The following is an 11,519-nucleotide window of genomic DNA, read 5'->3' as shown; positions in this document are numbered from 1 at the left end:
GGAACAGAGCTCAGAGAGACTCCCTGTCACATGACGTGCGGTAGAAAATCTGAGGGACTTGCCTCTCTGTGGAGTGTTCTAAAGGGTGCTAGAGCCTGATTTTTGTGTTTCAACGTTGGTTCTTTTTTACAAAAGGACAAGGATGGGCTACTGCAGTGACTGTACAGTCCATTAAAGCCTATTGTATTAGATTTTTTTACCGTTATGTATATACTTTATTTGTACCGTAAGACTCCCACCTCAATGGTGGGGATGAATCAAGCATGTGAATCTATGAAAGATAACCTAATACTGGATAATTATATTGATACAAAAATAGCCTTAAAATCTTTCAAAGTCAACAGTTCTGTTTGTAAATGATTTTCTCCTACTGTCCCTTGACAACCGATGTCTGTCAAGCTTGTAGGTTCTCTTCAGAAGACTGTAGGTATTTCCTGAATCTCTGTTTAACTCGCTGGTTTTCGCTGTAGAGTCTCAATGAGTAAACCAGAGACACTAATCTATAACAAGGGAAGAGATTTCCCTGGTGTGCACACCGCTTCGCAATAGGTGGAGCTCAAAACACTGAACTAGCGTTCAAAAGCCTCCCAACACTGGGCAGGCGAGATACTGGAAGCGCCCAAAAAAATCTTGCCTTCCTACACTGGGCAGGCATGATATAAAACACTGAAAATATCTCTTCTGGGCAGGCCCTAAGAAACGCTGTTCTTCCTCAAAGTTTTCAGTTGAAGTGCAAGGCTTCAAAAGCCTCGCCCACAGTTGTAACACTAATTAACGGTAAAAAGGAACAACTAGAATGCTGACCCCCACATTGCATGGCAGCCGCCATGTTGAAAGTATATAATCTTCGCTGATACAACATACGAAGCAATCTCTGCAACAATAACCAAAAATGAGGACGCCGTTTAAGCCAACGAGGATAGATAGTCTGATGGTGTTATCTTCAAGCTGATGAGCACTTAAAACACGCAAGCAATTGACTTCTTGACACAGAGTGAACACCCGGCGCTGCCTCTGGAGAGCTGAGGCTGACTGGAGGTGAGCGGCTTTGGGTCACCATTGCCTTCCTATTTAGTAGCAGCTAATTGCAACTTACACAATACATATGAGATTAAATCTGGGCCATTAAAACTCACGGCATACACTCTTCCACGTGAAGATTGGACACCATTGAGCAAATCACAGGATGCGCTGGAGGTAAGTAAGCACTAAAAACCCTTGCTCCTCCCTTTTTTAGGACCCCTATTACATGACGAGATTTTATCATGCTTTTCTTTGTCTTTTTCTTTAAAAATTCTAAAAAAAGCTGCTTTTTGATAGTTTTCCTCATTGAAGAGTGTTTATGTTCCAGGTTTAACATTTGACATACATTGAATATGTATTCAAACATGACCATCTTGCTTTTACATATGTAGACATGATCAATATTTGAGTCCGTCTTCCATGTTCATGAGCATCATGATCTGTCAGTGTCCCACTGTTTCTCAAATGATCTTTCTGCAGGTCAGGGGCTGGGGTTCAACATTATACCAAAGATGGAAGCACTCATGGAAACACTGGCTCTTTTAACCCTGGATATGAGGTGTTTACTTAACGTTCTCTATGAAAAGAGAGCCTCCTGACTTGGGGATACTACAGCAGTTAAGCAGCCTATGCAAGGAAAAGTACTACAGTACGATTACCACACTGACAAAAAATATGAACTAATACAGAAAGAACAAATAGTGGTCTCTTGGTACAATAAGGGTGGGCGCAAGAACATCTCAGACACACTTAAGTATGGTATAGATACATTATACCAGTAATAAAAACATCACGCAACATATGCGTACCATTAGTGAATGCACATCATGCCCATTATGGCAGATGGAGGCTAGTGTTTAACCGTGGCCATTCGTTGGTTACTTATAGCTGGGTGTTTTTGTTCAGTGCTAATTAAGTCGTCTTTGCAACAACAGCAGTATATTAGAGATAAAAAAAGCACGATGGGCTAGTCATTTTTTACATTGGAATTTGCATTGTTATAATATAGAAACGTTATGCTTTTCATCCACAATACTTATTGGTCCTTTGTTAACAGCTTAATTGAACATCGAGTGGAGTCCCTAATAGTGAAGTTTGTCATTCTCTATCAATCGGTAGCTTTGCTCCGACAAGCCGCTACAATTTCCTATACACCCTACACCAACCTCTGCCTACCATATACCCTCTGACTCCGTTCATCCTATTCCAGGAATTGCCATCTCTGACCAAGCCACGCTTGGAGTAACCACATTGAAGCTCAGCACACCCTCAGCAGTGCTCACCTGTGCTTCGGGGACGAGAAGTTGAGAAATGACTTCCGTGGACGATCACAGGGGTTAAAGTTTTATCTTCTTCTTTTCTCATCCCAGTCCGGGGCTGTAGGAGATTCTACAGCAGAGGTCTCCAAACTTTCCTGTTAAAAGAGCAACTTGTGTTTAATGAAACCCCTATTTAGTTACTATTATTAGTGTGGTCATAGTTACCATGCCAGACAAGATTACATTGCTTGCTAACCCATGTAAGATTACCAGCAGTGATTACCTCAGTGCATCAGGCAAGATTGCCTGAAGTACTGTGAACATAGCTTTATCAAATTGGAAAGCAGCTACAGAGTTAATACTTGACAGCCATAGTTGCACTGCCTTGTACCAAGGTAATAATTTCACTGATATATCTCCTCAACCCTGATGTTTTATCACCCAAATATCAGCTTTAAATATTTTTGGAAAATCCAGGCATTTTTCAACAAACATCGGCTAAGCTTATGACTCTGGAAATACATGCATTTCTGTCTCAAATATCCACTTTTCAATGTTGGGATATACATGTATTCAACCAAGAAAAAACTTCTAATCAGCCCCTCCCCAGTCGCTTAGCAAAAGTAGGCATCAACTTCGCTTTTGTGCCTGCACTGACAATCGCCCATATATTTAAGGATGATTAAATTTGTACAGGAAACTGAAGGGGTTGATACCTTAACCCCTCATCCAGACGGTGAATACAACAGTCGTTCTATTCTGCCAGTGACCAGCTCCATCACAAGAAAAGGCAAGGTAATACTGCCTTCCACTGCTCAGTCACCCATGCCGCAAAGCACCTCCTACCCTCCCTGAAATGTAAGAGGCACAAGAAGAAAAGCTCCTACTTCCTGTTTCTTCCCTCATGCTAGCCACAAACACCACTTCTATTGAGAGTTTGCCTTAACACTAAAGATGCCCTAGACACCGGAGCGAGTGGCTTCGTTTTTCTCCATACCACGCCAGGCCACTTAAGGACGCTGTATTTCACCGGGGAACTACAATTAATTAAATAAATAAAAATATTACAGTGCTGCTATGTAACATGTTTTTTATTTAATTTATTTTTAGGGCACTTCTATATAGCACCATTACCTGAAGATACAGGAGCACTTTATATTACCACCAGTTATTTCATACAAGCACACAGGTAACTAATCGCCTCAGCATCTAACCCTGTTTCTCACAATTTTATTTTTGTGTCAGTTTACATAGCACCAACATCACCCGAAGGTACAGAAGCGCTTTATATTACCACCAGTTACTGCACAGTATATTGCCTTTCTCAATAAACAAGACATAGCACTTTTACGGAGTTCCTTTAAATTACATTGCACAGCTGCCTACCAATTTAAAACTTTTAAATAAACATCTTTTTAATCACATAGGCAAAACCTAATGCTTGTTTTTTATACAGCTTTTGTCAGTCTCCAATTTTATCAGTTGCAAGCCCGTAGGAATTCAATGTTGTGTCATTATTCAAACAGTCCCACTGAACAGTTTCTACTGGTGGCGAAAGTTTGCAAACAGATCCATCTACTGTCTTTAATTCTTGTAACACTGCATGGCCATCTAATGGAATACCTCAGTGATAAGCACACTTGTGTATTATCTATGGTTTCTTCACAGTGATTATCACACAATTTGGTGCCGATTAGTCACAAATTATTCAGTGTTCAGCACACATTTGAATTGATACTAATCGATTTACAGCACACTATTTGGTGCTTCTACTTCTCAGTAAGTTATTTGTTATTGGTGATTATAATCTTCTTTGTACAGGTTTTCACAACATTGTGTCACATTTTTCTTTTTGCAAATACTTAACATGTGCAAGCTTTTACACTCCCACTTCCATTTTTCAGGAACTTGTGATCCTCCTTTGAAATGATAGATGAATTGAAGTTTAAACCTTAAACGAAATGCAATTTACCGTATTATTATTTAGGTGTGGAAGGTCACAATGTATTCATCTACCTGAATATGTATGTAATGATGATGTAAAGCCTGATGAGTTGAAGGTTGCTGTCAAACAATTGAAACTTAATTTTGAGGGAAAGATTGATTTGGTGGTACATAGTCATGCATTTTTAACGTGTGTACAATCCTCAAAGAAACCTATTGGCTCATATATTACAGCTTTAAAAGTACTTGCGGTATATTGTGAGTTTGAAGGTTTTTCCTCACACCTCATTAGAGATTAATTTGTGTCCAAATGTTATATTAAAAAAAATTAAACAAAGATTGTTAGCTTGTAAGAATCCTACTCTTGATGAAGCAATTATCACTGCTAAAAGTATTGAATCTTCTCTGGAAGACTCTAAACAGAACACAATAATGTTGCAAGTTGTGTGGCTAAAGTCGCTCAGCTTAATCTTCGCTATGAACATACCTGTAATAATAAGCAAATGCCATCTAAGCAATCTAGTATTACGTCAAAGGTTAGGTTTGTGGCATAACTAAACATGTTTGTTATTGTTTTCGTTCATTAACACATTTGTTGAATATTAAGAACTGTCCTGCCACAACCCAACAATACTGGAAATGTAAGAAAATTCAGCATTTTGAGAAAGTATGTAAAGGGGGGAGGAAATGTGTAGGTATAAGAAATGTAGCTGTAGATGATGAGGATAAAATGGGTACCAAAGTGGATGGGTTAGTACTTTTGAATGACTGTATTGATAATGGAAACGTAAAAAGTACAGTGGTCCACATAGTCCGATAAGGATTGATGATATTCCTGGATTCTAAAGGAAGAATTACAATCATCTCTATTTATAAATATAGAGAATGCTGGACAGACAAGGGTCTGCTCCTCCTGAAGCTATAACTACATCATTTGAAGGTAGTAGAATTGACTTAGTTGGATATTTTTAGGCAGCTATTTCTTTTGAAACAAACACCACCGAGGGTAAAGTGTATGTAGTCCACAAAGGAATGATTGTGTTGTGTTGGTGGCATCAGGAAGATTTTGGACGAGGGGCATGGCTTGGAAGCCGATGGGGAAGGCTGCGTGAGCGCTGTGCTCTGTGAAGACCCCCACATTAATCCTGCTATTAACGGATCCTCGACTCACCTGGCGGCACTGAGCGACTCGGGAACGGTGCGGGCCTGCACTGGTGCTGTCCCAACGCTATACCCAGCGTCAATCGGGAGCTGTTGGTGGTTTCCCAGCCCGGGATCGCTGATGGCGGTGGTCACAAAATGGCAGCGGCGCAGAGGATACGAAGGCTGAGCCCGGGACGGGGGAAGATCAACGCTGCTAGCTGGGAGACCATTTTACTGGCGGAACAGGGGGTTGGGAGGGAGGGCGAGGGGTGGGAGAAAAGTAGACCAAAAATTGTTTGTGTGTGTAAAAGGCCGCTTTATTAAGACACAGGTGCACATTACAAATACAAACCTTGGCAACGCCTTACAAAACTAAACCTCACTAAATAAATAAATAACTACAAACTCAGCCCCCCGAACCCTCCCCCACCCCTAAAACATTTGAGCCCTCCCCCTCCCAACAATACATCAATAAACAATATAACAGCATTATAGCATTACGTCATCAATAAAACATTACGTCATCAATAAAACATTTCGTCATTGATCAAACATACGTCATCGTTAAAACTTTATTCATCAAACCACAATTGCAATAACAACGGTCAGGTCCTCCATAACCATAAACCCTGCCTGACCCTGCACTCCTGCAGATACCCCCCTCACAAAACTGAACGGTCAAACCATGACCAACATACCCCAGTACTTGTCAAAGAAATACTCGAACTAATACTCAACCAGCAATCTGCCTAAAACCGTAGTGATACACAAAAACACCGCCACCCAGAAAGGTAGGCGGGGGAGACACGCCTCACTTTCTGCCCCCCCACCCGCGAAGCGAAAGAGAAACAAGAAATTCAACGCTGCATAGCCAATGCCCGGGCTAAGACCTCACGAAGCTCCAACAAGTAAAGATCCATGCCCACACGGGACAAATGAACTCCATCATCTCTAAAAAACTCAATAGACTCAAACTTAATGTCCCTGTGTGAAACCCTGCTGAAACCAAGGCTCCTACAGCAACGAGACACCTCTGAATTCACTTTCTTACTAGCCCGATCGACAGCCCTGGGGTTCACAGCTCCTCTCCATATCCTACGCGGAATCAACTCTGTCCAAAAAACATGACACCCCGCCCACAGGTCCTTAATCAGGCCTAAATCCCGTTTCATAGCTCGTAGCAAAACTACACCTTTCGTAGCACATAGGTCATTTTCTCCCAAATGAATAACTAAAATATCCGGGCATAAACCGCCCACCATGTTGTTGTTCAAACAAGGGATTAACTCTCTCCAGAGCATCCCGCCTTTACCCTTCCAAATAACGTTAAACATTCGATCATTGAAACCAAGTAGTTCACCAAAGTAACTCCTCGCTGCCTGGACTCTGGCCCACTTGACAAAGGAATGCCCCACTATCCAGACCGTTACCACCGAAGAGCGAGGCCCAGCAACGGATCCTGAAAAAGAAAACAGAATTAGAATCATGTGAGGGAGGACGACGCATGCGCCTCCCCTGCAGAGCTCCTCACATAACGCTGGAAACAATTGGAAGACCAGCGCCCCAATCGCATAATATCCCTCTCCGTCCAACCTCTGTTAAAGGCCTCAGTAGCTGCACCTATTCGGAAAGAGTGAGTCCCATATAGATTGCCATCGAGGCCTATGTGCTGTAGAGCTTTGCGCAAAACCATTCGTAACTGATAAGGTGTTACAGGTGTGCCATTGATATGCTGGAAAACAAGAACTTCATCACTGCCCCCACATAATGAACGCCAGCGCCGCGCCAGCAGTAAAGGGCAAGTAAGCTTCGGAGTATGTGCCTGTAACCACACACCTTTCCCTTTACCCGTCTGATCTGTTTTAGAACTGGCCAACCAGACGTGAACTCCCTCATCATAACAAAAAACATCCTTCCAAAACAATCCACACTTACATTTCGACCCCAACAACTCCGATACCCTGAAGGCTCCAAAAAAACATGAACACCATCAGCATCGAGAAAACACATGCCTCAAAATCATCTGAACAAACTAAGGGCAAAACTGTGATTAGTCTGGCAAGAACTTGCCAAGAAAGGGGGGCTCTGGATCTACCCACGTGCCTTTGCTCCCTGGCCCAACCCTCAAGCATCCTCCTACCAATTTCCCCCGCTGATGGAGGATAGCCCCACAACAACTTCCCCATGAAAGCAATCCCCGACAGTTTCCCAGCAATGGTTACTTTGGTTAAACCCTTCTCCATGAGGTCCAGTATAAAATTGACCACATCATCCGACCGACGCGACAGATCCTCCCTTCTGACAGCACCAGATTCCAGGAATTCCTTCCACGCAAGGGAATACGCAGAACGCGTAGACACAGACAAAGAACCTACCACCAATTGTACGACCCGACCTCGCCGACGTGCCACAGATGACTCGGCATCGGAGTCGGGGATCTGTCTGCGTCCCTCGCCAGTCCACGGAATCTCCCCCACTGTGAACGAGACAGAGCATCCGCAATGTCATTGTCCACGCCAGGAATGTGTAAGGCACGAAAATGAATATCGTGTTTCAAACAACCCAGAACGAAAACTCTCATAAGTTTCAACACTTGTTCATCCCTGGCAGATTGACGGTTCACTATCTCCACAACAGCCATGTTATCCACACGAAAAAGCACTTTCTTGTGTGCCAATTCCTCCCCCCACAGGGTCAAGGCGACCAATAAAGGGAACAGTTCCAGGAAAGTGATGCTGCGACCCCCATTCAACCATTCATCAGGCCAACGTTCTGCACACCATTTGCCATTCCAAAAGAGCCCAAAGCCATCACTGCCAGCAGCATCCGAAAACATTTGTACATCCCACTGAAAGTCAACATCTCTGACCAAGGGGACACCATTGAAGGAATTCAGGAAAAACTTCCACATTCTCAAATCCTCCTTAACACCAGCAGACAGACGAACACGATGGTGGGGCAATTGATGACCTGCCAAAGCCCTGCCCAGTCTTCTACAAAAAGTCCTGCCCGCTCTCACCACTCTGCAGGCAAAATTCAAATGGCCCAAAAGCACTTGAATCTCTTTCACCAACACTTTTCTCTTTGCCAACATCACATCCAGTAATTCAACCATGTTGACCCTTTTATCCTCGGGCAGGCGAGCAGACATAACCACAGAATCTATTTCAATACCCAAAAAGGAGAGGACAGTGGCAGGGCCCATTGTTTTCTCGGGAGCCAAAGGAACTCCCAGATCCTCCATGAGCCCTTGGAATGTGTCCAGAGCCTTCTGGCACTCCGCGGAGCCCGGGGATCCGACAAAGAAAAAGTCATTGAGATAGTGTGTTACCAGTGAATGACCGGACTGATGGGAAAAGTACCATTGCAGAAAAGTACTAAAACACTCAAACAATGCACATGATATGGAGCAGCCCATCGGCAGAGCCTTGTCCACATACCATTTACCAGCAAATTGTATACCTAAAAGGCTCCAATCGTCCGGGTGGACAGGCAACAGCCGGAAAGCAGACTTGATGTCACACTTCGCCATCTCAGCGGCTGCGCCCGCGGTCACAACAAGTGACATGGCCACGTCAACCGAAGAGTAAGAGACAGACACTGCCTCTGGGTCAATGAAATCATTAACAGACGACCCTTCAGGCCATGACAAGTGTTGAATCAGTCTAAACTGTCCCGGCTCTTTCTTCGGGACAACTCCAACAGGTGAAACAATCAAGTTAAGGATCGGCCAATCATGAAACGGGCCAGCCATCCTCCCTTCATGTACCTCTTTATTAAGTTTGTCTTGTACCACTGTGGCATGTTCAGAAGCTGATTTTAAATTGGCAGACCACCTCCGTTCCCGAGAGCCTAGGTAACCAAGCCGGAAACCAAACCGAAAACCTTCCAACAGTGTAGATTTTGCTGACTCATCTTCGTAACCATGTAAAGCAATGCGCAGCCGTTCTAACTTAACTGGCGTACGAGCCCTTGGACCCAGCACCCTTAGCACCTCTGTATCCCCTTCCCCCTGAAAACTGTGATGTCGTATTTGAAGTGCCTGAAACCGTTTGCTTCCCATGTGGGCTCTCCGATGGCTGGTTGTCCCAACACTTGGACAACGGGTGTTTCCTACCACAACCTGAGCATTCATGTTTAAATTTACAATACTCTCTGGTGCAGGAGCCCCTGTTAAATTCCCAACAGAAACCAGACCCCGAGTGCATGGTTGCAGTGGCCCCCACCCCTCCCCGGGTGGGCTTCCCCTGAAAGGGCCGGTAAACTAACGGCAAACCACTGGCTGTGAAAATGGTTTTCCCCCCTGATGCTGACCCCATTGTATGTTGCCACAAGTCCATATCCAGCTCCCCCCACTTAGCCTCGGGATCCCAAGCCATCCTGGCCCTAAATTCCTCATCATATTGAGACCAGGCAAAACCACCCCCCGTGATCTGCGCCTTGCGAATGACGTCCATGTATTTAAAAAGGGACACGCTGCGCTCAGGGAACTTTTCGCAATATACACTGGCATAAATCAAAAATGCAGCTGTCCAGTTTTCAATATTCAAAGGCACTCTAGGGCGTTTAGCCAGCTCAAACTCCTCCTCCTTAGACCCCTCTTTAGACCGGACTTCCCGGTGCAGTAGCTTAAGGAGTTCTACATACTCACCATTCCAAATGCGTTCCTTGGTACTTAACATTAAATGAGCACCTAACGGTTTCGTAACCCCCATGTAAGGCAATTTCTTGATTTTTAATTCCTTACTGGCCACTGGCTCTTTAACATTGCTGGAAGCACCAGCCATAACACCACTTTCCACTTTGTTCGTAACTTCTACCACATCATCTGTACCAACTGCAGTGTCTTTTACGTATCGACCTTTGACCAGACGGCCATCACCAATAACCACTTCGGTTTCACCACCTGTACCCACAGACACCATCATAGGTTTGGCCTGTGTGGCTGATTGCTCACCTGGCAACAGAGAGACCACTCTCGATGACTCCGCCCGTGGCGCCGAGGTCAATGCATCCGATCTGCGAGGCGCCCTACCCGATGGGCCGTGCTCTCTTCTCCCTTGCACTTGACTCTGGACCACTGGAGCCTGTAAAATACTACTAGAAACATGAGAGGGCACCCCCCCTTCCGGATCCCGCAATTCACCTTCTTCAGGACTCTCTTCATCGTAGTCCAACACCACTGAATCGACACTGGTATGCAACAAATCACCACGGGTCTTACCCAACCCAGTATCAACCACCGTACATTTAAATGATTTTGAAACTCCAGGAGGGGGAGCAGACTGTACCCGCCTGTACCTCCCTGCGCGTTGACTCTGCAGCTCCATAGCCGCCGGCAAGGCCTGCCACCTATACCTGCTACTCGTTGGGGCCAGCGGAGTCACGCCAGACCCTCGTGTGCTGGCCGCGGCGGGATCCCTCGGTGGAACAGAGAGGGCCGCGCTAGGCACTCTCCTCACTTCCCCTTGGCGAGATGGGACTGGACCGCGCCCTGCCAAGTCTGGACCTCCGCACCTATTCCTATCCTGAAAAGAAAAAGTTTGGACTGGTGTGCTAGGGTCCCTGAATACAACACCTGAAACAGACCTTGGCCTCTGTAGATTAGCATCAACAATCGTCCCCTGAAACCTCTCCAAAGAACGCCCCCTAATACAACTTCTCAAAGGCACTCCCCTAATCGGAGAGTCGCCTACCATCTCTTCATCATCACTCTCATCCAAGTTACCGCCCGCTGCCGCTGAAGAAGAGGCCTGAAGAGGGGCCCCCGCACCCCCAACGTGGCCCTCAATATCCTTGTGAAAACCGCGCTGCGCCAAACCTGCCGTACCGAAATGCCCCCATCCAGGAGAACCAAACATGAAATAAGGACCTCTAGCATCCCCTTGCATGGCCCCCCCACTCACCTGCTTGGAAATCCCCTCATGCTCCAAAAACGTGCTCGAGACACCCACAGCCCCTGCAAACCTTACATCAGGATGAGAAAACCTCACAAAAGCATCCACACCAGCCCTTCCAATTCCCCCCAACCCTGGGCCATGCACAGGTCCTGACCCCGTACCCTCACCATAAAAGGCTCCAAGACCCCCCCGTGACACTCTCTTACCATCCCTCCGCAAATGGTCACTCCCCTCTTGAACACCAGGAAAA

The 11,519-nt window shown here is 45.3% G+C and overlaps 1 protein-coding gene across 1 annotated transcript; it reads right to left on the bottom strand.

The window, feature by feature from the left end:
* Positions 1–6,226: 6,226 nt before the first annotated feature.
* Positions 6,227–11,230, bottom strand: LOC147732982 (uncharacterized). Its single transcript, XM_086958891.1, has 2 exons — positions 10,327–11,230; positions 6,227–6,828 (listed from the first exon to the last, which is right to left on the bottom strand). Exons 1-2 carry the CDS (start codon positions 11,228–11,230, stop codon positions 6,227–6,229), a joined length of 1,506 nt encoding a protein of 501 aa, XP_086815017.1.
* Positions 11,231–11,519: the final 289 nt, after the last annotated feature.

Source organism: Lissotriton vulgaris, chromosome 2_1, assembly GCF_964263255.1.
Source record: "Lissotriton vulgaris chromosome 2_1, aLisVul1.2, whole genome shotgun sequence".
Classification (NCBI taxonomy): domain Eukaryota; kingdom Metazoa; phylum Chordata; class Amphibia; order Caudata; family Salamandridae; genus Lissotriton; species Lissotriton vulgaris.
The sequence above is the reverse complement of the archived record's forward strand: the minus strand, read 5'-3'. Positions and strand labels throughout refer to the sequence as shown.

What these genes read in the sequence shown, in the direction of transcription:
- LOC147732982 (XM_086958891.1), bottom strand. Translation starts at nt 11,230, where the DNA reads ATGTTTGGTTCTCCTGGATGGGGGCATTTCGGTACGGCAGGTTTGGCG. An exon ending in AGTGGTCTCTCTGTTGCCAG is followed by an intron (nt 6,829 to 10,326) that starts GTGAGCAATCAG and finishes TTTCTTTTTCAG; the next exon opens with GATCCGTTGCTGGGCCTCGC.